We start from the raw sequence: 27962 nt of genomic DNA on the forward strand, positions 1-27962 counted from the left end.
AAAACAGCCCAGAGTGGTTTCCTTCATTCAACAGATATTACCTGGCGGCCTTCTTTGTGCCAGGCAGGCGCTGCTCTAGGTGCTCGCGATCCCATCCTGTCGTGAAGGAAGCCCTCAGGAGGCTTGCCTTCTAGTGGTTTGCAGTGGGCTTTGGCATCTGTTCTCGCATGACAACCCTATAGGCAGGCAGTGAAGCTAGGGTTATTTGGGGCCATTTTACAGCTGTGCATACTGAAGTACAGTGAGATTTTAAGATTCTTGCCCAAGGGCACACTCCAGCAAATGGGTCCCCAAGGCCAGGTCTCAGCTTTAGTCACAGAAAGCATCCCTTTAGAGTAGAAAGTCAGGTCTGACCTGTCAGACCCTTCCCCAGAACAGAGTTCTCTGCGCTTGGGGAGGGGAGGGCCTCCCTTGGGGGCTGCACCCTCTCCCATCCCTAGGAGGGAATTATACCCATCGCCCAGTGATGTCTCTTATTTGGGGTGTCACTCCCATTAATCCCACAGGCACCAGTGACACTCCACAGGAGAAAGATGTGGCAGTCTGCTACCGTAAAGATCTACAGCTTTGGAAACCCTGTGGGACAGTTCTACTCTGTCCTATAGGGTCACTATGAGTCGGAACTGACGCAGCAGCAGTGGGCTTTGGGTTTGGTTGATAGCTGACAGGGTCCTTTCCCTTTGACCCTCACCAGCAGCAGCCATGGGGCTCATCAGTCAGGCACTTAGTCACTCACCAAACACCTGTTCTTTTATGCAGACAATATTAGTGAGCACCTACTGTGTGCCTCACAGGACAGAGACTGACCTATCTGTGTATCCACAGGGCCTGGTGCACAGTAGGCCCTCAGAGCATACTTGCTGCTGTTATTAATGGTGATGATGATGATGACGACCTGGCCGCTGGTCCAGCCTTATCCTCAGGTGGGGTCAGAGGGTGGGGGCGGATGGTGGTGACAGCGACCCACATCGTGACTCACTTTTAATCTAGAGTGAGGAGGACAGGATCTTCAGTGGGCTGGGCCCTGAGGCCACAGACCTGACCTCATGGTCCCCGCCACCTGCACTGATGGGCACCTGGAGAACCAGAGATTCTGTGTCAGCACAGGGCAGAGGCAGCTCCTGCTCTCATACACAAGGTCCAGGATGCAGAGCCTGTTTGGATCCCTCTATCCTCCTCTTCCTCCTCCTTCTCCTCCAGGAAGCCCCCTCCACCTCCTCAGTCAGAAAGCAGTCACCTCCCAGTTTGGTGAGGTTCCCTTAGCATGCTTTCATCTATCTTCCTCTGATCCCACATGGGAACTGAGATTTTAAGGAAATGGTAGGAAAGTGGAGCCCTGGTGGTGCTGTGGTTAAGAACTCAGCTGCTAACCAAAAGGTCAGTAGTTCGAATCCACCAGCCGCTCCTTGGAAACCCTATGGGGCAGTTCTACTCTGTCCTGTAGGGCTGCTGTGAGTCGGAATCGACTCGATGGCAACGGGTTTGGTTTTGGTTTGGTAGGAAGGTCAGAAATTCTTGGTGTGAGTCTCAGCCATGCACTGTGACTTTGGGCCTCAGTTTCCCCAGCTGTAAAATCCAGGGCTTGGTTGTCTTGTCTCTGGCTCTGACACTCTCTGAGGGAGACCATACAGCTCAGAACTAAAGCAGCCATCTTGGAAGTTCTCCAGATTCTGAAAGGGACAGGTTCACTGGGAACTTGGAGGGTCTCTAATTCCTACCTGGAGTTTCCCTCAGCCCCTGGGGATCTGATAATCCACGTGACTTGAGACCGCTCTAGAACGTTTTTTCTTCTATTTTGCCTCACAGGTGGACAGATCCAGGGCCTGCATGGAGGAGTAGAGGATGAAGCCCAACCCCAGAGGCTCCTCCCCAGAGGCCTGCAAAGCCACTGACTGGGGCACTAAGAGCTGCCCTGTCTGCCAGGCCTGGGGTGGGGTCTCAGGCCCAGGGTCTGATTTAGGATCTGGGTCAGGACCCAGAGTCGGGACTGGTACAGTGCCAGGTTCTGAGTCGGGGCCTCGTGTTGCTCCAGGGCCTGGGCTGGGACCTGGTATAGTACCGGGGTCTGGGTCAGGGCCTGGTGCAGTTCTACAGCCTGGACCAGGGCCTGGTTTGGTGCCGGAGTCTGGGTCAGGGCCTGGTACTGTTCCAGGGCCTAGGCCTGGACCTGGTGTTGTCCCAGGGTCTGGGCTGGGGCCTGGTGTAGTGCCGGGGCCTGGGCCAGGGCCTGGTACTATGCCAGGGCGTAGGTCTGGACCTGGTGTTGTCCCAGGGTCTGGGCCGGGGCCTAGTGTAGTGCCGGGGCCTGGGCCTGGTTCTGGTACTGTGCCAGGGCCTAGGCCTGGACCTGGTGTTGTCCCATGGTCTGGGCTGGGGCCTGGTGTAGTGCCAGGTCCGGGTCCTGGGTGGGTGCCTGGTGCTGTTGCCATTGCAGGACCTGGGCCAGGGCCTGGTACTGTGCCAGGGCCTAGGTCTGGACCTGGTGTTGTCCCAGGATCTGGGCCGGGGCCTGGTGTAGTGCCAGGGCCTGGGCCAGAACCTGGTGCTCTCCCAGGGCCTGGGCTGGGACCTCGTACTATTCTAGCACCTGGGCCAGGGACTGGTATGGTTCCGGGGGCAGTGCTGGGTCTGGGGCCTGGACCAGGAGCTGGGTTGGTACCTGGGCCAGGAACTGTACCATCACCTGGGCCGGGCCCAGGGTCAGGGACTGGGCCCAAACAGGAGTCCAGGACTGGGCCCAAACTCAATGAGCCAATGACAGCCCCAGCACCAGCGCCGCAGCAGAAGACTCAGGCCAAACCCACGCAGGCTTCTAGGCAGAAGGTTCTGGTGACAGGAGGAGGAGGCTACCTGGGCTTTAGCCTGGGTTCCAGCCTGGCCAAGAGCGGTGCCTCTGTCGTCCTGCTCGACCTCCGCCGACCCCAGTGGGAGCTTGCTCCAGGGACTGAATTCATCCAGGTGCAGGGACAAGGGACTTGGGGGACTGGTGGGGGCACCCAGGCTGGTGGGGAAGGAGGAAAGTGTCTGAGGTCCAACCAGTAGTGTGGGTTTAAGAGCATAGGCTCTGGAGTCGGACTGCTGGGCTGAGTCCAGCTCCTGCACTTCCCAGCTGTGTAGCTGTGGCCACAGTCTCCACATCTGGGAGCCCCAGTGACCTCACCCATAGAAAGGGGATGATAATAACAATAAGAGAACAGTAATAATAATCTCCACAAGGGTCTCATGGGGAGTCGATGAGATAGTGCACGTAAAACACCTAGCACGGCCCTGTGACGGAGAAAGCTTGATAACTGGTGGACAGTGATGATGATGACGACACCATATAGATTCCTATAGTAATTCCCGCCCACCAGCCTCTCCTGACCCTATGGATGCTTAGCCTGGGAGAGGACAGGGGGCCAGCTCTAGGACCTGGCTAAATGCAGAGTTGGTATCTCTGCCACGGACTTGAACCTCCTGCCCTATCTCTTCCTTGTCTGTTGCAGGCTGACATCCGAAACGAAGAAGCCCTCTACCGCGTGTTCAAGGGGGTGGACTGTGTCTTCCACGTAGCCTCCTATGGAATGTCCGGTGCTGAGAAGGTAAGCTCCTCACATACGATACCTGGAGCTAGACAGAGTGGGGTTCAGATCCTGGCTCTGTCCCTCACATCCCTATTTTTGTTATTACTCTTCACCTACTTGGGAAGGATTTCAGCTACTCCCAGCTTGCATTTTGTGTCCTTGAGACCAAATACCAGTTCTACCACTTTCCAGCTGTGTGACCTAGGGCAAGTTAACGTGACCTCTCTGACCCTCAGTTTCCTCATCTGTAAAGCGAGGACACTATTAATACTTGTCTTACAACCTTTTCAAAGGGCAGTGTGACTGTCTTTCAAATGTTTAAACATACTCATACCCTTTGACCAGACATTGCATTTGTTTGTACATTTTCAGCATTTTTTTTTTTTACTGAAAGAAAAATAAAAGATTTTATTTCACTTTCACTTATTCCTCCTTTAATGCTCCTTATTTTCTTTATGTAAATCTGCTTCTCTTCTTTGCTCTATATCATTGTCTTTCTCTCTGGAGAACTACTTTTAACATTTCTTTCTTTCTTTTTTTTAAATAGTATTTTATTGTGCTTTCCATGAAGGTTTACACAGCAGTTTAGATTCACACTAACGATTTCTACACAAATTGTTCAGCAACGTTAGTTACATTCTTCACAGTGAACATTCTCATTATTTTCATTCTGGCTGTTCCTGCAACATTGTTTTTAGTAGCAAAATGCAGGAAATAACCTAAATGCCCATCAGCTGGGGATTATTTAAATGACTTGTGCTGTATCCATGTAATGAAATTCTACGCAGTAGTTCAGAAGAACGAGGTAACTCAATATGAGCTGATACAGAGCAATTTCCAAGGTGCAGAACAGTATTTGGTGTCCTCCTGTTTGTTTAAAAAAGAGCTCAGGTGAACGTTTCTTGATATACTCACACCTGCTTACGTGCTGATGTTAATAAGCGGTGATGATCTTTCAAAGGAAACAATGCATTGGTGACGGTGGCTGCCTCCGGGGAGGGAGGAGGAAGACTTGGGACCAGGAATGGGAGGGAAACTTGCTTTTCACTGTCTACTCTTTTTACGTTTGAGATATTTTTAACCTAATGACTGTATTACCCATTAAACAAAAACAACTGCAACAAGAACAAATATGGTTTAAAGATAAATTCACCTCATAGAGAGCTGTCGTGAGCATTAAATGAGACAGGGACTTCAAGGCTCGGCCCAGCCCCTGGCACGCAGGAAGCACTGCCGAAGACCAGTTGTTTTTGGTTTTCATACCCCAGCCTCCTCACTAATGCCTGGACAGTATTACTGTGCCATCTTACAGATAAGGAAACTGAGACTTGGAGCATGGGTCAGGCATGGTACCATGACCTTCCCATGTGTCTTGTTTAATCCTGCCTACCAGCCAAGGTTTGCCCTCGCTTTACAGGTGAGGGAGCTGAGGGCCTGACGGGGACGGTAATCTCCCCTGGTCATCCAGGGAGAGGGTGGCAGAGATGGACACCAGAGCCCCAGGCTCGCACGCTGCCCCGTGGGCCTCTGAGCTGGACATTTAGAACCCGCCATCCTGCCCAGACCCCACGCCCAGCCTTATGGCCTCGGCAGCAAGGCATGAGGCTCCACCACGACTTTCCCACCTCCGTCTTCTCTTTTAGCTGCAAAAAGAGCAGATTGAGTCTATAAATGTTGGAGGCACCAAACTAGTGATTGATGGTAGGCGCTCAGAGCTGAGGTGTGGCCTGCTGTGTGTTTCCTCCTTCTCTCCCCTCTCCTACCACAGGCCCAGCTCCAGGGGCAGGGTCGGAGCTAGAGGTGGGACCCTTTCTCCCATGCCTACTACCCTAGGGGAGGGCCTTTGGGCCAGCACATCCTTCCCTAACCAAAGACCTGCCCAGGGCCCTGCAGGGGGCCGGTCAGCATAGCCATGGCCTGGCTGGGAACGTGGGGAGCCGAGTTTGTACTCAGGGCTTAGGGGTTTGGGAGTAAGAACACTTGCTGAAGGGCCATGTCTAAGCTCTCTGGGCTCGTCCTGCCTTGTCCTGCATTCTGTTTTTCTCTCTGATTCTAGAGTGTCTTTCTTCTCTGTCCCCATGGAGTGAGACTTTCTTCTGACCTGTCCTTGTCTTGGCAAGATAGCTCAGGGGCCACAGCCGCACTTAGAAGGAAGAGTGAGCAGGCCTGGTCCCCAGTGGCTCAAGGAGCAGGGACCTGACCCAAACCCTAAGTTAAGGCGAGGAGGCCCTTCCCTCCTGGGCAGCTCTGGATTCTGTGGGGTCCCAAGGACTGGTATTATGTTGGAGACTGGATGGAGATAGGTGGATTTGCCAGGGGAGGCCCCTCAGCTGATTGCCTGCTCACTCTCGGCCCTGTGTGTGTTTGCCTGTGTGTGTGGTGCTGTGTGTGCCTGTTGCTGCAGTCTGCGTCCGCCGGCGCGTTCCGAGGCTTGTCTACACCAGCACCGTCAATGTTGCATTTGGCGGGAAGCCCATCGAGCAGGGTGATGAGGACTCCGTGCCATATTTCCCGCTGGAGAAGGTACTAGCTTCCAGGAGAGGTGGGTGGGGCCAACCCAAAGCTGAAAGGGTAGGGATGGGTGAAACCAAGGGAGGTGGAGTCAGCCTCACAACTCAGGGTGAGTTCTAGGAGAAAGGGTCCCCCAACACTGGGTGGCAAGAGCCCTCTCCTGTTTTAGCTAGTGTGCCAGCAGGGACTTTGGAATCAAACAGACCCGGCTTTGACCCTTAGCCAGGTTACTTTCTAACTGTGACTCTGAGCAGATCACTTCACCACTCTGAACCTCTGTTTCTTCATCTGGGCATGATAACAACATCTCACTGGGGTTGTGGAGAGCAGGAAATGAAATAATGTATGTGAAAGTACCATGTGAACACTAAGGACTACAGATCAATAATTTATCCAACACATGTCCAGCATCACCACTGCCAGGCAGGCGTTTGGGGCTGGAAAGACCCTCCCTAAGTCAGAGTCCCGGTCATTATCACTCTTCTGAAGCCAGTGCTCCTCTGCTTCCATGGCTCTGAAGGAGACACACTTTCTTCCTACCCAGGGGGAGAGGAGGGCTCTAGGGCTCAGGCTTGGCAGTATCCCAGTGGAAGTCCCCAGCATCCAACCTTGATGGTGTGCTCTGAAGCAAAGGTGCAGTCTGGGGCCAGGCCAGACCAGGCAGTGACCCCTCTGCTGCGGCTCTGTTCCCCCGTCCACCTTACAGCACATGGACCACTATTCCCGAACCAAAGCCATCGCCGACCAGTTGACCCTGATGGCCAATGGAACACCTCTTCCAGGTGAGTATTATGGGGCCCTGTTCCTACCAAATCCATATGCGTCTCCTGAAATAGATAAGTGACTCTAGCTTGTAGCTGATCTGTTCTGAAACCCACCTTTCCCCACAAGGAGAGCTCCCCAGGGCCTGGGTCATTCGTCTTTCAACGAATTCTCAGCCCCTGCTATGTGCCAGCCACCCTGCCAGGAATAAAAAGCCAAAAAAGAACAAACCTGTTGCCATTGAGTCAATTCCAACTCATAGTGACCCTATAGCACAGAGAAGAACTGCTCCATAGGGTTTCCAAGGAAAGGCTGGTGGATTCGAACTGCCAACCTTTTGGTTAGCAGCCGTAGCTCTTAACCTCTGCACCACCAGGGCTCCAACCAGGGATACAACCCGGAAGAAGTCAGTCCCAGTCTCTGTCCTCACACTGCTTGTAGCCTGGTGGGGAAGACACAGACCAGGCATGACGGTGTGATTGGGGAACACGGGGCCCCGGCCTGGGTGGCCTGGGAAGGCAGGCTGAGGCCTGAAGAATGGAAAGCTGTTGTCCATTGTAGGTGGAGGAAAGGAGGAAGGGAAAGGGTTCGTGGCAGCTGGCACTGCATGTGCAAAGGCCCCGGGGCAGCAGGGTGAGTGATCCAGTGTCAGAGGAGGGAGCACAGGGGAGCCTGGGGCCAGGTCACGAAGAGCCTTGTGAACGAAGCTGAGGGGTTTCAGCTTTATCAGGAGTCATTGAAGGTTGACTTTAAACAGGAGACTGACACGGGCAGCTGTGCGTTTTAAAAAGACCCTCTGGCCACCATGCAGGGGATGGATCGGAGGGGTAAGAGGAGAGGCAGGGGACCAGGCAGGAGACGGCCATCCCCCTGGACTGTTGGTGGCAGTGGGGATAGAAGGAGGGGATGGATTCAAGAGCCATTTTTGAGGCTCAGTTGACTGGAGTTGGGGGGCAAGTCTGGCGGGGACCTGTCTCAGCATTCATGCGTGAGAGGACGAGAGTGTAGGTGTTGCCAGCAGCATCGCCGACCATGTCTGGTGGCACAGGAGGCGCTGGAAGGAGTGGGAGCCCCTTTGCCGACTGAGGTAACTATAGCTCTCACTCCTCACCCGCATCTCCTCAGCTTTCCTCACAGCCCTGTGGGAGGTGGGAGGGAGAACAGCCACTGCAACGCCCATACCACAGGTGAGAGACTGAGGCTCAGAGCTGGAACCCAAGTCTAGCTCTCTTTTTCTGCCACACAGGAGTGAATCCAGTTTTAGGTGCTTTCTTTGTTTATGAATTATGAATATGGAATAAGGTACTTCGGGAGGGCCCTTGCAAGTGAGGTGCCCTAAACCTTCACCTTTGTTAACTTCCCAGAAAAATCTCGACTGCCTTACTGCACTGCCTCTTCTGGTTATAGAGAAGTAACGCAGCGAAACCTGTGAGAGCTGGAATTCCACAACACTGCCTTGTTTTTCTGGGTCTCCCAAGTTTTCTGCCTTTGACAGGGTGCAGTGTTACCACTTCTCTATCACTTGTTGTAGTGGAAAATATTTGAGTTTTTCTTCTCTGACAGATTCAGCCCCACACAGGTTCCGGCTTTCGTCCCCATTTATCACACCAGGCCCTCTTTTTACATGCGAAGTCTCAGTAACTCCTCACAACATCCCTGAGGTAGGACCCTTAGGTGTCCCTAGCTTTCCAAACTCAGGAACTGAACAGATTCAGGTAAATTCTTTGCTATCCAAATCATCACTGCTCACTTTCCAAAATTCAGAAACAGAAAAGAATCAGATAATTTGGTTTCACTCACCATCTAAACCCAGGAACCAAACGGACTGATTTGGAGAGCGAGGGATACTTGAAATTATAACCCCCAATTTATAGGTGAGAAAACTGAGGCCCAGAGTGGTTAACTGATTTAGCTCAGGGTTACACAGCTACTAGGTGGTGGAGGTGGGATTTGAACCCCAGGGGGCCTAACACCAGGGTTAGGGCTTAATCACTGTGCTACACTGCAGCCACAGCTGAGCAGAGCCCGAGCATGGGCTCTGTTCCTGAAATCCTCTCCCCCATCACCCTGGGCCTGTCCCCTGATCCCAGTGGGAAGATCCAGCTGGATTTTCCCAGGAGTTTGACCTTGCGTAGTTGAATTTGACCTTGTACAGCTGAATTGTCTTCTCATCCCAGGGCCTCCCCAGGCCACACCGGCAGTCTGCCTGCCAGACACCCAATCCTCCAGCTGAGAATTGTTTATACGAGCATCTCCAGCTTTCCATGGTCAAGAGTCATGGATACCCTTGGCCCGGCCCCTCTGTGACATGGCTGCCCAGTGCCCCACCGGCGAGCGTCTGCAACCTGACCCATCCCCACCCCACACACACACACCAGGTGACCCAGAGTTTAAAACTAGCTGCAGGCTGCTTACAGAAAAGCTCACTTGATACCTGCCTGCCCAGGAGTTCAACCCTGGTCACGCCAGGTGATTTTCACTCCCTGTTACCTAAGCTGGTCCCTAAAGCTTTCCCTCTAACTCTGTAGCAGAGTCCTGAGAGGTGCAGATCCCACCTCAGTGTGAACGTGCTGTGTCACTGCTGTCACTGTGTGGATTAGCTTCCTGTAGCCGCCGTTAACAAATGACCACAATCTTGGTGACCTAAAACAACAGAAATATATTCTCTCACAGTTCTGGAGGCTAGAGGTCAAAAATCAAGGTGTTGGCAGGGTCTCACTGCCTCCAAAGGCTCTAGGAGAGGATCCTTCCTTGCCCCTTCCAGTTTCGGTGGCCCCAGGCCTTTCTTGGCTTGTGGCTGTGTCACTTCAGTGTCTGCCTCCGTCTTCCATGGCCTTCTCTTCTCCATCTGCCTCTGCTCTGTGTGTCTCTTGTAAGGACACTTGTCATTGGATTTCGGACTCACTGGGATACCGAGAATGATCTCATCTCAAGATCCCTAACTTAATTATATCTGCAAAGACTCTTTTTCCAAGTAAGGTCACATTCTCAGGTTCCAGGGCATGGACATATCTTTTTGGGGCAACCATTCAACCCACTACCCTGGGCCTCACTATAAAGTGAGGGTGTTGGAGAATGCAGCAGACAGGGTGTTTGGTTATAACCAGGAGACACTGGCCCTGGCTAATTTAAGGGGGAAAGGGAGCTTATGTTGGAAGGATGCAGGATAGTTCCCAGAAAGATGATCACCAAGGCTTGGAAAGGACAGGGTGTGGGGCAGCTATGGGAACACAGGGGCAAGAGCTGACATTCAGTCTCTTCAGGGTGAACCCACTCCTAGGACTGTAGGTCCTGGCGTCAGTCATATAGAGTCCCATTCCTGGGTGAGAACATCTCGTTGGTCCAGCTTGGGCCCCATGGCCATCACTTGCCCCCAAGACCTCGTGCAGAGGGTGGGGAGTTTCCCAAAGGAGGGTGGGCTGCTGGTCCCAGAAGATGGTCTACAATGGGCTTCCCTAACTGGGGTGCAGCCCTTTGGGGAACTTCAGCCCAGGAGAGTGGAACGTCTTCCTGGAGACTCCATTTCATTTGAGGAATTGGCGTTGGGGGGAACCAGTTAATTTATAAACTGAGTAATTTTAAACCTTAAAAAAAATCTTCATATAAACACAAGTGGGTTATGCAGGAAAATCAAAAATTGTATAGGCATTCTTAAGAAAAGACTTAAAAGAAATGTGTTCGTGGCAGCCCCTTTGGGCTGTACCCCTAGACTTCCCCAGGGGAGGCATGTTCACCCATTTTCACCAGAGTTTGGGAAACCCAGGACACCCCTGGGATTCAGCAGTGAGAGTTTAGGGAGCAAATCCCCCGGCTCTTGTGCTGATGGTGTCAGTCTTTTCCTTTTTGATTGGAGACTGTGGCAACTACCACCACTTACAAAGCACCCATTTTACAGGTGAGGAAACCAAGGCTGAGTGGTCTGAAAGACAGGGCCTACTTGTTCATATTGTACTTAGAGAAGCAGGAGTATTAGTGGAAAGGGCCTGGGCTTTGATTCCCTATCTGAGCACCACACTGAACTGTGTGACCTTGGGGAAGTCATGTTCCTTCTCTGAGCCTTGCTTTTTTCATCTGTAAAACAGGGATAACAGCAGCTGCCACTTCATAGAGTTGCCTTGGGGAAAAAAATTCCCAGCTTACCAGAACACAATAAGACCTCCCTGAGAGTGGTCATAATCACTATCTAATGGATGACCAGGAACAGAAAGAGCTAGAGCTGTTGGCCTGAAGGAGTGTGGATCTGTAAAATGGCAGGAGAGTTAAAGGAGATCATGTCGGTCAAGTGCTGGGTAAACTCACGGGCTGTGCAGATACTTGCATCTAGGTCTTACCTTAACCACTGGCCTGTGAGCATCATGAGGGTGGGGACCATTTCTTGGCCATCCTTGGATTCTTCACAGCATCCATCCCAGGGCCCAGGAGAGGGGAACTTGAATAGTGTTTGTTGACTAACAGATTGACTGAGAGAGTAACTAACTGAATGAGGAAACCCCAAGGGCATGTCTTCCCCTCTAACCTGTCCAGGTAAGGACAGGAGATGTGGACACCCCTTCTCTGCCTCTCCCTGCTGGTCTGTCCCTCTCCAGGCCCCTGACCACCCTCCTCTGTGTCCTAGGAGGAGGCACTCTGCGGACATGCGTGCTACGGCCCCCAGGCATCTATGGCCCCGAAGAGCAGAGACACCTGCCCCGTGTGGCGGTATGTTGCCTGGCCTACTTGGACCCCGACGCAGAGGACAAGCCAGGCTGCTGTGTGCATGCTGTTGGGGCCCTCCCAGCCCACAGATCACTGTATCAGTTGCTGGGACCGTCTGTTCTGGGAGATGCCCCCTGCCCACCAGTCCCTGATCCCCCCACGCCCACCAGCATATTCCCTAGGCCAGGCCTAAGGCTTGGCCAAGCAGGCCAGAGCGCTCACTGTGTGCCAGCCAGGTTAGGCCCAGGTGGGGAGACATGGAACTGTGACCCCAAAGAGACAGGGGAGCCTGTTTTTCCCACTCAAATGTGGGCTAAGGGTGGATGGTTCATCCCATGCTGCCAGCTCAAGGGTCTCCATGCAGAAAACCCATTTAGAGAAAGCTGGGTGCCAGGAATACAGCTAGGAGGTCATCAAATGTCCATAGCCTGATTGGGGGACAGACACCATAATCACAGACTCAGTGTGGTAAAGGCTCTGTAGAGGGAAGCATGAGAGGATGGCAGCACAGCAGAGAGGGCTTGGTGGGGGAGGTCCAGGAGGGCTTCCTGAAGGAGGTGATCCTTGTGTTGAAAGAGAAGGAATTAACCAAGGGAATGAGTTGTAGTGAGGAGGTAATCCAAACAGAGGAGACAGCTTAGGCAAAAACCTAGAAATGAGGAAGATCATGGTTTAAGAGGCAGCAAGTCCCTGTGGCTGGATCTAGGAGTGTAGCGTTGTAGGCAAGGGTGGGTTACCCATTAAGCAAGGTAAGCACGGGCTTACTTGTGCTTACTTATTAACCTGTAGTCAGCAGTTTCACATGTTTTTCAGATGTAGTGAAAAAGATGTTAAATCATTGACTACAGATTAGTAAGTAAGCACAAGTAAGCCCATGCTTACCTCGCTTACTGGGTAATCCATCCCTGTCAGGGATTATAACTTTCAAAAGAGGCATTGATTGTGTAGGAAGGTGCTGTGGGGTTGGGAGACAGATGCCAGCCACATCCAGAAGCAGAATTTTTGATGTGGTGGAAAATACAAAATTATTCACTACAGATGACGTGGTAAACAAGGTAAGCACTGTGCTTACCTTGCCTATTGGATAATCCGCCCTGGTTGTAGGGGTGGGGGAACAGGGGTTGTAGCAATGGGGAGCCATGGAAAGTTACTAGGGGAGTGACACTCCGTCTGAAGTTTCCAAACATTGCTGGGGCTTTATGTCTTCTTCTTCTTTTTTTTTTAAGCTAACTGGGTACACAGGGATGTGAGGTGAACCCCAGTGACTCTCTCCCCTATTCATGTTTGTATATACCAAAAAACCCATTGCCATTGAGTCCAACTCATTCATAGCGACCCTCTAGGACAGAGCAGAACTGCCCCATAGGGTTTCCTAGGCTGTAATCTTTACAGAAGGCAGCTGCTGCATCTTTCTCCCGCGGAGCAACTGGTGGGTTCAAACCACCAACCTTCAGTTAGCAGCCGAGCTCTTAACCACTGCGCCACCAGGGCTCTTTCTTTGTTTATACATTCAATAAGTATTTACTGAGTTCCTGCTATGTGCCCAGCATTGTTATAGATTTGAGGATAGATCTGTGAGCAAAACAGACAATCCCTGCCTGTGTGGAGCTTAGGTTCTCACATGGAAAATGAAAATAAACATGATAGATGGTAAGGTTTGTTCCAAGGTGCCAGGTGCTATGGAGAAAAGGAAAAGTGGAGTCGGGTGAGGGAATTGGGGGTGCCAGGTGAGGGCACTAAGGAAGGGAGTCAGGGAGCCTCACTGAGAAGGTGATTTGAGCATCAGTGTGAAGGAGACAATGGAGTGCATATCACAGGGCATTTGGAGGAAGAACCAAGAGGAGAAAGGCAGAGGGAACAGCTAGTCCAAAGCCTTGAGGTGAGAACATGCCAGCATGTTCTGGAAAAAGCAAAGAGGCTCATGTCACTGTAGCAGAGTGGGGGGATAGTAGGAGATGACGTCAGAGAGTAACTGGGGCCAGACCAGGAAGGGCCTAGTCGGCCATTGCCAGGACTTTGGCTCTCAGCGCGGCAGGATGGGAGCCCCGGAAGGTTCTGAGCGGAGAGACATGATCTGATTTAGGATTCAAGAGTGTCTCTGGCTGTGGTGTCCAGAGCAGACAGCAGGGGGCGAGGGTGGAAGCAAGGGACCAGTTAGGAGGCTATTACCAGACCCAGGTGAGAGAAGAGGTGGCAGTGAGGGTGGGGAGAAGTGGTCAGATTCTGGATAGATTTCAGAGGTGAACCAACAGGATTCGCCGGTGGGTTGGATGTAGAGCGTGAGAAGGGAAAGTCAAAGGTGGCCCCGAGGTTTTTGGCCTGAGCAGTGGCGTGCCATCACCCGAGAGCAGGAAGACGTGGGGGGAGCGGCTTGGGAGAGATCAGGCGTTCACTTTCGGACATGGTAGCTGAGGTGTGTGTTAGGCAACCCGATGGAGATGCCGGGAAAGCATTAGATACCTGACTCTGGAGCTTGGGAGGAGAGGGGTCTGCCGCTTAGATAGAAATTTGAGAGCCATTAGCATATAGATGGAATTTAAGCCACTCCAGGCTTGGGCCTGTGTTTATCACCCCCTCCCTCCTCCAGAACCACATCAAGAAGAGGCTGTTCATGTTCCGATTTGGGGACTGCAGGGCGCGGATGAACTGGGTCCATGTGCACAACCTGGTGCAGGCACACGTGCTGGCGGCGGAGGCCCTCACCGCGGCCAAGGGCTTCGTGGCGGTGAGTCTCCTGCAATGCTGGCCCCACCCAGGGGCTGCAGCCTGGGGCCCCATCCCGTCCTGTCCCTCAGGATTCTTGGCTCGTGCACAAAAATTCTCCCCAAGTCCTGTACTTAAGATGGCTGTCTGGACTGTTGGTCCAGGGAAGCTGGGGTCGGGGTGGGGGAGCGCTGTTGAGCATCATTAGCTTGTCATGTGACCTTGAGGGAGGTGTTGTTGATCCCATAATAATGGTCACCAAATGCCAAGCATTGTGCATATATGATCTTAGTTAATCTTCTCAACAGCCCAAGGGGGAGATTCCATTACTATCTTCCGGTTTGTCAGATGAAGAAACTGAGGTTCAGAGAGTTATGTGCCACAATCTAGGTGTGGTGGCACCAGAATTCAAAGGAAATTACCCAGATCCTCCCAGCTGTGGGATCCAAACCAGGCCTGTCTGCCCTCCTTGATGGCTGCTCAGGAGAAGTGGGGAGTGGGAGCAGCTGCCGGAACCATGTGAACGGGTGGGGGCCAGGCTCTTGGGCGAGTGCCTGACTGTCTCCTCCCATGTTCCCCTCAGAGCGGGCAGGCATACTACATCAACGACGGAGAGAGCGTCAACCTCTTCGAGTGGATGGCTCCGCTGGTAGGTGCACAGCAGCCTGCCCCCACCCTAAGTGAAAATCCAGGGATCCTCTAGTCTCTCCCTGCCATCCTTTCCTACTTCCGAAAACTTCGTTAGGAATATTTGAATGTATGGCTTCTCTCTAAAGACCAGCTCTGGCCATGGGTGCCACTGGAGCTGGCTGGAGCTTGGTGGCAGCTGCCCCTTTGGGGGAGCATGCATTCCGCATTTGCTGTAGCTCACACACTGCCTGATGCCCCCCAATTTATGTTGATTCTACCAGTTACCAGTTGCCATCAAGTGGACTCCAACTTATGGCAACCCCCTGTGTGTCAGTAGAATTGTGTTCCATAGAGTTTTCTATAGCTGATTTTTCAGAAGTAGATTGCCAGGCCTTTCTTCCAATGTGCCTCTGGGTGAACTCAAACCTCCAAACTTTCAGTTAGCAGCTGAGCACGTTAAACGTTTGCACCACCCAGGGATGACACGTTGACTTACGTTGTTGTTGTTGTGTGCCGTCAAGTTGATTCTGACTTGTAGCAACCCTACAGAACGGAGTAGAACTGCCCCACAGGGTTTCCTAGGCTGTAATCTTTTTTTTTTTCTTAAATTTTATTTATTTTGTTATTGTTGTTGAGAATATACATAGCAAAACATACACCAATTCAACAGTTTCTACATATACAATTTAGTGACTGATGACATTCTTCAAGTTATACAACCATTTTCACCCTCCTTTTCTGAGTTGTTCCTCCCTCATTAACATAAATTCACTGCCCCACAAGGTTCCTGTCTTTCTAGTTGCTGTTGTCAATTTGATCTCAAATAGAAAGTTCTTAAAAGAGCATAGTGCGCAGGGCAGACTTTTGTTACTAGTTAAGCTAAACTGTTCAGTTTTAAGATGACTTGAGAGGATATTTTTGGTTTATGGTTTAAAGATTGTCTCGGCAGTAGTTTCAGGGGTTCATGCACCCTCCATGGCTCCAGAAAGTCTGGAGTCCCTGAGAATTTGAGATTATGTTCTGCATTTTCCCCCTTTTGATCAGGATTCTTCTATGGAATCTTTGATCAAAATGTTCAGTAATGGTAGCCGGGCACCATCCAGCTCTTCTGGTCTCATGGCAAAGAAGGCAGTTGTTCATGGAGGTGATTAGCCACATATTCCATATCCTCCTCCTATTCCTGACTCTCCTTCTTTCTCTGTTGCTCCGGGTAAGTAGAGATCAATTGTGCCTTGGATGGCCGCTTGCAGGCTTTTAAGACCCCAGGCACTACGCACTAGGCTGTGATCTTTAATCTTTCCTTCCATGCAGCAGCTGGTAGGTTTGAAGCACTGACCTTTCAATTAGCAGCTGAATGCTTAACTCCTGCGCCACCAGGGCACCTTGTTGAGTTACAGCCCTCTGGAATTTTTGTTTGTGACCCGCCATACTATGTGTGGAGGCTCTGAAAGAGGAATGGGGAAGGTAAACCACAGCACAAAGGGAGGTGTTTGTTCCTGGGACCTCCTATACTCAGCTCTTTCGAGTACTCTGGCCTCCTCTCCCAGCAGTCCACTGACTCCTTCTCCAGACCAGACTTGCCTGGAAGGGGTAGACCAGGAAAAAACCCTGGGCTGAGGGTTACATCCTTATGGCATTCATGCCCAACACATCAGTGCCTCAGAGTTGCCCTCCAAACCGTGGCAAGAAGCCAAGCCCAGAAAGCAGTTGCCTTTTCTTCCCAGCTCTTATGGCCCCAAAGAGTTTTTTTTTTTTTTTTAATAGCAGCTTTGTTGAGATATAATTCACATACCATACAATTCAATGGTTTTTAGTATATTCAGAGTTGTATAAGCATCACCACAGTCAATTTTAGAACATTTTCATCACTCTTAAAAAAAAAAAACTTTTTCCAAACAACTCCCCTGTTCCTCCTACCCTTCCCCCTAGCCCTAGGCAACCACTAATCTACTTTCTTTATATATAGACTTGCCTCTTCTGGACATTTCATATAAATGGAAACATACAATATGTGGCTTTCTGTGACTGGCTTCTTAGCATTGTGTTTGAAAGGTTCACCCATGTTTTAGCATGTGTCGAGACTTCATTCCTTTTTATCACCAAAAAACATTTCATTCTGTGGCTTTACCACATTTTGTTTATCCATTCACAAGTTCACAGACATTTGGGTTGTTTGTACTTTTTGACTATTATGAATAATGCTGCTATGAACATTTTTGTACAAGTTTTTGTGGGGACATACGTTTTTCATTTCTCTTACGTATATCTCTAGGAGTAGAATTCTGAATCACATGGTAATTCTATATGTAACTCTTTGGGAAACCACCAAACTGTTTCCAAAGCAGCTGCACCATCTTACATTCCCACCAGAAGTGTATAAGGATTCCAGTTGGTCCACATCCTTGCCAACACTTACTGTTTTCTCTCTTTTTGACCCAGAGAGGTTTTATACAAGTATATTAGTTTCCTGTGGCTGCTGTAACAAATAACCACAAACTTGGTGGATTAAAACAGCAGAGAGTTCTGGGGGTCAGAAGTCAGAAATGAAGGTGTTGGCAAAGGTGTCCCCAAAGGCTCTAGGGGCAGTCTGTTCCTTGCCTCTGTCAGTTTCTGGTGGCTCCAGGTGTTTCTTGGCTTGTGGCTGCATCACTACAGCCTCTGCCTCCATCTTCACATGGCCTTCTCCTCTTCTCTCTCCCCTGTGTGTCTCTTATAAGGCCACTTGTCACTGGATTTAGGGCCTTCTGGGATAATCCAGGAGCCCTGGGGGCACAGCAGTTAAAGCGCTCAGCTGCTGAAAGGTCAGTGGTTGGAACCGACCAGCTGCTTCACAGGGGAAAGGTGTAGCAGTCTGCTTCCATAAAGATTACAGCCTTGGAAACCTCATGGGACAGTTCTACTCTATCCTATCGGGTCACCATGAGTTGGAATTGACTCTAGGGCATTGGGTTTGGTTTGCATGGTTTGGGATAATCCAGGGTGATCTTATCTCAAGATCCTTAATTACCTCTGCAAAACCCCTTTTTCCAAATAAGGTCACATTCACAGGTTCTGGGGGTTAGGATGGACACAGACATACCTTTTGGGAGGCCACCATTCAACCCACTACAACAAGTGAAGACCTCAGTTCATCCTGTGTCAACCCATATCTTCGTGCATCCATCTTCTACCACCCTCCACACATAGGCTTTTTTTTTTTCCTTTAACAGCAGAAAAGTCAATTCTAGAAAAATAAGATTCTGCATAAATACCTTGGAGTGTCTTTGGGTATTAAAAAATAATAATAATAAACCATTGCTGTCAAGTTAATTCTGACTCATAGCGACCCTACAGGACAGGACAGAACTGCTCCATGGGGTTTCCAAGGCTGTAAATATTTACGGAAGGAGACTGCCACGTCTTTCTCCCGTGGAACGGCCGGTCGGTTCGAATTGCTGACCTGTTGGTTAGCAGCCAAGCGCTTAACCACTGCGCCACCAAGACTCCTTCTTTGGGTATTAAAAAACAAAACCGTTGCTGTTGAGTCAGTTCTCACTCATAGCAACCCTATAGGACAGACTAGCACTGCCACATAGGGTTTCCAAGGAGTGGCTGGTAGATTTGAACTGCCAACCTTTTGGTTAGCAGCCATAGCTCGCCATAGCTCTTAGGTGTAAATAATAAATAAATGGTGTGAATAATTCCAAGTTAAAACCCACCCCAATGCATTCATTTCCTACGTGAGTTTTCCCAGTTGAAGTATAGATTTCATTTCAAGCCTGGCTCAGGCTTGTGGCTGGCTATGGGGATGGCCATGGTGGGTGGGTGAGCAATGAGTCAGGAGATGCCTCTGCTGGCCAGGGATGAAGGGAGCATGTCGCCTTTCCACACCAGACCCTGAAGGACCCAGTCTTATCTCAGGCCATGTTTCCTTGCAGTTTGAGAAGCTGGGGTACAGCCAGCCATGGATCCAGGTGCCTACTTCCTGGGTTTACCTGACAGGTAAGGGAAGGAGTCTGTGTGTTAAAAGCCCTCTATAAGCCAGGTGTACATGCATTACTTTATTTTAAACCCAGGACCAGGATTAGGGTGAGGCACCCAAGTTGCAAAATTTAAGTGCTCCAAGCCCGACCCTGCATTTGCACAGCCTGGGAGCAAGGGCTTCCTTAAATGTTGTGCCCTAGATGCCTCACCTGTCTCACCCTAGTGCTGGCCCTCTTTAAACCCTTCTCCCACTTGCAAGGTGGGTGTGATAGAGTCCACTGTAAAGATGGGGCGATTGCGGCTCAGAGAGCTTAGTGATGGGCCCGAGGTGCCACGGTGAGAATCACACGTGGACGTTGCTGACTCAAGCTGACTCCCACGCCCAGTCCGTGGCCTGTGCTGGAAGACGTTATACCAGTCGGGAGGAGAGGAGCCTGGGGCTAGCATCCCCCAGGGGCCCCCTGAACTTAAGGCTGCTTTTGGACATGTGGGGGTTGCATCTTGACCCTAGATTCTCCTTCTCAGCCCAAAGGCCAGTTTCTGCTCCCACCCCACCCCTGACAGCATGTTTTCGCAGCTTCCCTCTCTACCCTCACTGCCCAGCATCCCTCTCCTGACCTCCCTCCAGCTGGAATGCAGAGCAGGCATCAGGCATGGGGTCACCGGCCTGAGGGGACAGGCGGCCCTCCTGTCACACAGCTGTGTTTCTGAAAAACCTGGACTGTATCAGTAGTTTGTATTTGAAATACATTGGGATGCCTTCCGTTTAAAGCAGTGGTGCTCAAACGTTTGTCCCCCAGGGCACATACGAGAAACCACTTCCCAGACTTCCCAGCCAGCACCGCCACACAATTAACACTCCTGGCTCCCAGCTGCGAAAAGATCAGCCACGGCTTATGGCAGTTTTCGAGGACTGAGTATAAATTCTGAGTCCTAGCGGGCTAGCAATAACTCAGTGCTTCTCAACCCTGGCTGCACATTAGAATCACCTGGGAAGTTTAAAAATACACAGATGCCACAGGAATAGGTAAACATACAGAAACTCATGCTCATTAGTGGTTCCCAGGGATGAGTGGGAGTCGGGGACAGGGACTCACTCTCTAGATAGTAGACACTTGTTACTTTGGGTGACGGGAAAGCTAACAGTGATTAGTGTGAAGTGTACACAGCCTGACCAAGGTAATCGGTGTCACTAACATGTACACAAGAAAAAAGGACCTTTTAGTAATTGCTATGGCATATATAATTTTGCAACAACAACCAAAAATTATATGCACAGGTATATATATATCTATGTATGTAGGCATGTATGTGTATAGGTATGTACATATGGGTATGTATGTGTGCATATATAGGTGTATGAATATGTATATGCATATATGTGTGTGCATGAGTATGTATTCATATATGTGATAAAAACACATAGGGGGCACAATTACAGATACTTCTTAGATGTAACCAAACACCTCACAGAACTAGTTTACTGGGTTTGAAGGCTTAGGACCATAGTCTCATGGGACAACTCGGTCAGTTGGCATAATATAGTTCATAAAGTTTATGTTCTACATCCTAGCTTGGTGAGTAGTGTCTGGGGTATTAAAATCTTGCAAGTGGCCATCTAAGATACAACTATTGGTCTCCACTCATCCAGAACAAAAGAGAAAGAAATAAATCCAAGACTCAAAGAAGAAACTAGTCTACAGAATAGTCTACACAAACACAGCCTTACCTACCCTGAGATCAGAAGAACTAGGTGGTGCCCAGCTACCACTACTGATGGTTCTGATCAGGGCCACAGTAATAGATGGATCCTGAGAGAATGGGAGAAAAATGTGGAACAGAACCTCAAATTCTTAAAAAATCCAAACTTACTGGACCAGTTGAGACTGGAGGACTCCCTGAGACTATTGCCCTGAGATACTCTTTAAACCTTGAACCAAAACAAACCCCTGAAGTCGCCTTGTAGCTAAATAACAGATTGGCTCACAAAATAAAGAATATCACCCATGATTACTGTGCTGCTTAAAAAAAATCATCTATTCGAGATCAAATGGTCAGCAATTACTTTAAAACAAAGATGAAAAGGTAAGGGCACAGGGAAACTAGATTAATAGAAATGAAACAACCAGAAAGGAAATAATGAGAATGTTCACACATTGGGAAGAATGTAACCAATGTCACTGAACAATTTGTGTAGAAATTGTTGAATGGGAAACTAAATTGCTGTGTAAACCTTCACTGAAAGCACAATAAAATACCATCAAAAATATATATACATATATATATAAATAGATAGACAGATGCCTCAGCCACACCCCAGACCAATTACATCAGGAGCTGCAGAAAGGCGGGGGAACATCAGTATTTGTTACAGTGGTTCAGGGTGCAGCACAGGTTGAGAACCACTGCTCCAAACTCTTTCTTTCCTACCCCAGGGAGCATATTGGAATAGAAGTGAGTAAGAGAGACATTATTATAGCAATAACTTTGAATCTGCTCAGATTTATTTAACAACTTCAGCCTTTAATATTAAGTTGCTGTGACACATTTCACAGCCAACAAGGCACACCAATGTGTGCTGAAAAATGATTTAAAGGAATCCAGTGACAACAGGTTTTTGCAGAGTGAAGATGCCCTTAGCAAACTGAACAATGTCCCTAACTGCTTTGACCACCTGGTACAAACGACCACATGGTCATTGGCTCCTGTCTCCCGTGCAGCCACAGTGATGGAGTATCTGCACCTGGCCCTCAGGCCCATCTGCAGCATCCCACTGCTGCTCACCCGGAGTGAGGTAAGTGGGCTGGCTACTCTGGGAGCCCCTGCACCCTGGGGCCCCCTCACTTCCCTTCTGGTCCCTTCTCTACACCCCCACCACCTCCACCCCTCACCCCTTCAGCACCATGGCCCAGTGCTTACTGAGAACCTTCTATGTGGGCCCACACCTGGTGCTGGCGCCTTTGGAATCATTCCAGCCTCTGCGCTTTTGCTTACGCTGTGCCCTCTGGCTCTGCAATGCCACCACCCCAAGCCCATCCCTCCTCGCTGTTATTTCAGTCATAAGCAGCTTCCTTCCTTTCATTCATTCCCAGCCAGACTGGAGGCTCCGAGAGGCAGGTTCCGTGATGTTCACTGTTTTGAACACCACTGCTTGTCACAGACCTCACCAACTCTCAACACACACCCACAGCCTGGTCGTTCTAGGCCCACTTATTACTCACTTGTTATTACTTATTAGTAACGAGTAAGAACTATCTATTGTGTACAGAATACTATTCTCCAGTGATAATGATGATGCAGTTTTATATTTGCTCAGAACATACAGTTGAAAAGAGAACCTGTTTTAATGCAGATTGTAAACAGTAAAGCAACAGGTAGTGTTGGTGGTGTTATTTGCAAAACACTTCCAGTCCACTCTCTCATTTAATTCTCTCTGATGTCCCCTAAGTTACCAGTTGCCATTGAGTCAATTCTGACTCATGGCAGCCCCACGTGTGTCAGAGTGGAACTGTGTTCCGTAGGGTTTTCAATGGCTGATGTTTCAGAAATAGATTGCCAGGCCTTTCTTCCAAGGCACCTCTGGGTAGACTCAAACCTCCAACCTTTCAGTTAGCAGCCTATCGCATTAACCACACCACCCAGAGACTCTGTAAGAAGGGCAAAAAGATTATGAGCTTCTTGTTAACGATGAGAAACTGAACACAAGAGAGGTCAGTGACTTGTCCAAGGACACACCATAGTGGAATCTGCTTCAGACTCCAAGTCCAGTGCTCTGTAACTCTGTGTGGAGCAGGGGTGGGGTGGGGGAGTGGGCCCCCGAGAAAGAAGCAATTACCTATTATTTCTCTTTCGAGCCACCCGGAGCAGTAGAGGAGGGAGAATAATAACAGCGACCATTTACTGAGTGGTGACCGTGCCAGGCACTGTGCTTCATCTCATTTAATCTTCACTATGACTCTTTTAGGAGCCCTGGTGGTGCAGTGGTTAAGTGATGGCTGCTAACCAAAAGGTCAGCAGTTTGAATCCACTAGCTGCTGCTTGGAAACCCTATGGGGCAGTTCTGCTGTGTTCTATAGGGTCACTATGGGTTGGAGTCGACTCGACAGCAACAGGTTTAACTACTCTTTAAGTTGTAGATTTCTATTGTCATCTCCCTTTACGGAGGAGGAAATGAGACACACAGAGGTGAAATACCCTGCCCATGATCACCCACTTAAGAAGTGGCAGAGATGGGATTTAAACCTAGGTGGAAGGGATTTTAAGCTCAGCGATCTTAACCAGTAGCTTGTAAACTAACTCGGGAATCATACCCATGTAATAAAATAGCTGCCAAGGTGATGCCCAATTGTGGTCCAACAGGGACTCTGCTCCCCTCCCTCTTGTCTAACTTGTGAGTTTCCCCGTAAAGCTCAGGGGCAAAGGAGCTTAGTTAGCTGGGGAAGTTTCTGGGCTATGGCTTGGGCGCTCTCTGCTGGTCACTCTACCAACCAGCCTTTCATTCATTTAACATTTCTTGAGCATCTACTGTGTGCCATGCACAGTGCTGAGCAATGGAGGCGATGAGTCCTGGTCCTTATCTCAGGGAGCTCACAGTCCAAAGGGGAAGATAGCCCAGTAAACTGGCAGCTTAACACACTATAATAATAGTTATAGGGGAAATTATGAGGACCTTCACATCACACAAGGAGCCCTGGTGGTGCAGTGGTTAATTGGTTGCTAACCAAAAGGTTGGTGGTTCGAACTCACAAGCCACTCTGCAGGAGAAAGATGTGGCAGTCTGCTTCTGTAAAGAGTACAACCTTGGAAACCCTATGGGGCAGTTCTGCACTGTCCTATAGGCTCATTATGAATTGGAATCGACTTGATGACAGTGGGTTTGGGGTTTTTTTTTTTTTCACGTCACACAAGTAAACCAGCTCTGAAGAAGTCAGGGAGGTTTCCCAAAGGAGGTGACATCTATTTCACAGATGTATCCCTACATAATAGGTGCTCGGTAAATATTTCTGGAATAATCCTACTTCTGTACCCCCCTCAAAGTCCTGAACTTACTAGCTGGGGCTCCAAGGGACAAGAACTGACCTTCTCTGTTCCCAATCCCCCAACCATATAAGACCAGGAGCTTGACCCCAGGGACTCTTTCAGTGACCAGAGAGAATCAAGCAGCAGGTGGCCCCCTCCCCAGGGTCGGGCTGAGGAACAGTGGAGGGAGGTGGGAGGGCATCTCCAGTCAGGACCCCAGCATAGCAGGGAAGAGCATGGGCTAGAATCTGGCTCCTCTGTGTGACCCTGGGCAAATCACTTAGCCCCTCTCATCTTCATTTCCCAATATGCAAAGATAAGGTGGTAGTTCCACCTCAGAGGATTAAATAAAACTGGAAAAGGAGTTAGCCCAGGTCAGAGACAGAGTGCTCACTAATTGATAGCTGTCATTATTACCCTTGAAGCTGATGTGCCATCTGGCATGAGGAAAATGCAGCTCAGGCCCTGGGGAACAATTACTTCTGCATAATTACATTCCTTTCTATAGGGTCGCAGAGTCTAAATTGACTTGACGGCAACGTGGTTTTTTTTTTTTTTTGGTTCTTAGGGAAGAGCAGTAAATCAGAGAGGGCATCTGGCCAGAGTTGGTGTGGGGTTAGGGGCAGGAAGCTGAGGGTGTTTCCTGGGGTCATTTTTCCTTAGAGCCGCACCCAGGCCACAGGCAGGGATTCAGCTTCTCGTAGGGGACCCGCAAGAGTGTGCCAAGGGCCTTCGGAGTCCCAGCAGCACCAGGCTAGGCCGGGGAGGAGGAGCGCAGAGGTGGGGACTGTGCTTCTTGGGGTCGGAGGTGGGGAGCTCAGTGGGGTGCGAGTTCAGCGTGACTGGTGGGGAAGGTGCAGGGAAGGCATCTTGGAGACGGCGACCTCGAGGAAAATGGAGATGGAAGCCGAGGGCACACAGCACACAGGTCCTTTTAAGTCGCTGGGGAGGATGCTCGCTCCTCCCCCCACACACACACTTGTCCCAGCCCCGGCGTCCCGCCCCTCGGCTACCCCGCCTCTCTCCGCAGGTGCGCAGCGTGGCCGTGACGCACACCTTTCAGATCGCCAAGGCCCGCGCCCAGCTCGGCTACGCGCCGGCCAAGTTCAGCTTCGCCGAAGCCGTGGAACGTTACGTGCGGTCTACGTCCGGACAGCCCCGCGGCTCCACGGCGCGGACGCTCCTGCGTCTACTGCTCGGACTGCTGCTGTTCCTCGGCCTGCTCGCCTTGGCGCTGCACATCTTGGAACTGCAGCCCCTGGAGGCTGCCGTGGAGCGCCTGTGACACTGGGCCGCCGTCAGCCTCCGCCTCTGTCTCGCCTCACCTTCCGGGCTTGGACACGCTCGTGCTCCGCCCTTTGCAGGGGTACCCTTCCCTGCTCTGGCCCTGGCTCCGCCTCTGTTCCGCCCTCTGGAGATGTATCTGCTCCGCCCCCTGAGCCCTGGCCCTGCCCGTCTTCCGCCCTCTGGATAGGTACCCGCCCCTGCTCTGGGCTTCTGGTCCCGCCAATGACGGGCCTTCTTCCCGCTTCTGCCCAATTCTGGCCGCCTACCAGATTCTCTCCTGACTTGGTTCCGTTCCCTTTCGGGCGGTACCAGCACGCCACCCCTGATTTCTCCTTCGGAGGACTGGACTTCAGGAACTCCTTGCTTCTCCTTCTAGATCCGGTCTCGCCCCTCTCGGGGAATTCGGACCTGGCCCCACCCTCTTCCTGTTTGGCTCTGCCTTTTTCCAGCCGCGCTTCCTAGGTGGGCTCTGCTAGCGGCCAGGCCACCGCGGTATCAGCGGTTGGTGCCAGCTGGGATGGCGTTTGTTGTTTGCGCTGTTTGCTGACGCCTCTCTAGGGACATTGGGCCCTCCACGCTGCCCGAGCTTCTCAGGTCTGGCCCTGGCATCATTTTGGGATCTTGGATGAGACCCATTCTAATAATGTTTCGCTTGATCCGCCCAGACCCTAATGTGTTTGGGTTCGCTCATTCATTCAGGTCTCCGTAGAATGCCAGAGTTTGAGGGACCCCGGGACTCAGGTTTCTGCCCAGCCCAACCTGGCCTTTTTGGTATCCGAGTTTACGAGCTTGGGGGTGACTCAGCATAACCCGTTGCCGTGAAGTCAATTCCGGTTTACAGTGACTCAGCATAGTAGGTGCGCGCGTGCGCACACACACGAACACAAACCCGTCCTCAAGCCATTCTAACTCTTGGCGCCCCCACGTCAGAAAGCAGAACTGCTCCATAGGGTTTTCTGGCTGTAATCTTTACGGAAGCAGATCGCCAGGCCTTTCTTCCGAAGTGACGCTGGGTGTGTTTGAGTGGGCAACCTTTAAGTGAGTAGTCAAGCACAAACCATTTTCACCACCAAGAGCATCAAAAAAATAAAAAGGTAGCAAAATTTTTTTAAAGAATTGGACGTTTCAAAACAGCACCAATGTCGTTATAATGGGAAAAATTTGAACTCTGTTGGTCATATTTTATGTTTAGTATTGCTTAATTTTTTTAATCAGAGGACAGTGATGTAATCTTTCCAATGCTTAGAGCCGCAAAACTCAATCCAACTCTGCTGTCCACAGAAACGCGTCTCCCTGTCGTTTTGGTATCCGTGGTAGGTGCCAAGATGTCAGTGTGTAAATACATCCATATACATATTATAGTATGCACACGTGATCTGGCCGAGTGAACCATTGATCCTGGCAGAGAGGAAAACCATCCCAAACGTATAGAAACCCTGGTGAAGGAAAGCGATTGGGTAATCAAAATCAATGTGGCCACCGCAGGGTGTGTCCCTTTTCTGTTGAATGAAAGACAGTTTTGAGGAAGCTTAAAAAAAAAAAAAAAAAAGTATACTCCTCTGCTAGGTTGGATTGCATGTACATATATGATTTTTAAAAGATCGATAATAATCTTTTATGCCTGTTTAATGCTTGACAGTTTGAAAGTGCTTTCATCTATGTGATCTTATTTTAATTCTTATAACCACCCTTAAGAATGGGTTTATCATTCCCATTTTATAAATGAGAAAATGAGGTTGTGTCTAGGCTAACTTCAAAGAGGGGAGGAGAGTAGGGGCTACTCTTCTGCAGCGGGGATAACTTGGAGGAGCTGCCCGCTGGCCTAAACACGACTCGTGATTTGTCTTCTGCACCAAAATCATGCCAGGGCTTGGGGTGAACTCTAGGACCCACCTTATTCTCTCAGAACCACAAACCTCGGGTTGTTTGGGGCTGGCAGTTCTTGGTCTCCGTTTTTCTCAGTAACACACTTGCGTGTATACCTGCCTCCCTCCTTTTTGATTTTCCCTTCCCTCTGATCATAGAATCTTCCAGATTTTTGTCTACTGCCTAATCTCAGTTTCTGAAACTCAAAAGCTAAGACACAATCCCTCTTTTCTGTATTCCTACAAATCATCTCTTCTCTGAGGCTGTGAAAGTGGAATGTCTAAACACTGGGCATGGGGCAGCACTGATCACTATGCCAAGAAATCTTCCTTCCTCACAAGTGCCTTTATCCAATTGAAAGGGGGTGACAACCTTCACCCAACAGACAAATTGAATCTCTGTGAGGATTTTAGAGGCTGCCCAGATAGCCAGTCCTCCAAGGATTTCTGAGAGGTCAATAGGAGTTTCCAGATTACTTGGAGACACCGAGCAGAAGCATCACGAATGCAGAAAACAGAGTTGTCACCTTGGGCTGCCGATCAAAAAGGACCATCAAGACAAGCCAATGAGCTTTCTGTTGTGGGCACTGAAGCTATTCCCAATTGTAGACCCCCTGCCAGGCATCTAAAACATCCTCAAGCCTCCCTCATCTTAATAATACACTCCCTTGACTCCACATTCTCCATTCCACTATTATCTCTCTCCCTGGGTTCAAAATCAAACTTCTTGATGAGTTGTTCACACTCATGTTTCCATTTCTTCTCCTCCCATTCACTGTTCACCCCATTCCAAAATGGCATTCATTGAGGTCATCAATGACCTCCTTATCATAAATCGAATGGATATTTTTCAGTCTTTATCTAGCCAAGCCTTTTAGCAGTATTCAACATAATTGGCTACTTCCTCCTCGAAACACTCTCCTTGGCCTCTGACACCACACCTGTTTTTCACCTGGTCTCTGGC

At 50.1% G+C, this 27962-nt stretch overlaps 1 protein-coding gene across 1 annotated transcript; it reads left to right on the plus strand.

Annotated features, from left to right (window-relative positions):
* The first annotated feature begins 1842 nt into the window (after nucleotides 1-1842).
* SDR42E2 (short chain dehydrogenase/reductase family 42E, member 2) lies at nucleotides 1843-25131 on the plus strand. Its single transcript, XM_004373321.1, has 12 exons — nucleotides 1843-1897; nucleotides 2774-2958; nucleotides 3486-3581; nucleotides 5207-5264; nucleotides 5968-6086; nucleotides 6781-6856; nucleotides 11452-11534; nucleotides 14119-14256; nucleotides 14818-14883; nucleotides 18782-18845; nucleotides 21548-21621; nucleotides 24877-25131. The coding sequence occupies exons 1-12, from the start codon at nucleotides 1843-1845 to the stop codon at nucleotides 25129-25131; spliced, it is 1269 nt and encodes a 422-aa protein (XP_004373378.1).
* The last annotated feature ends 2831 nt before the right edge of the window (nucleotides 25132-27962 follow it).

The sequence above is a fragment of the Trichechus manatus genome, unplaced genomic scaffold, assembly GCF_000243295.1.
Source record: "Trichechus manatus latirostris isolate Lorelei unplaced genomic scaffold, TriManLat1.0 scaffold00024, whole genome shotgun sequence".
Classification (NCBI taxonomy): Eukaryota; Metazoa; Chordata; class Mammalia; order Sirenia; family Trichechidae; genus Trichechus; species Trichechus manatus.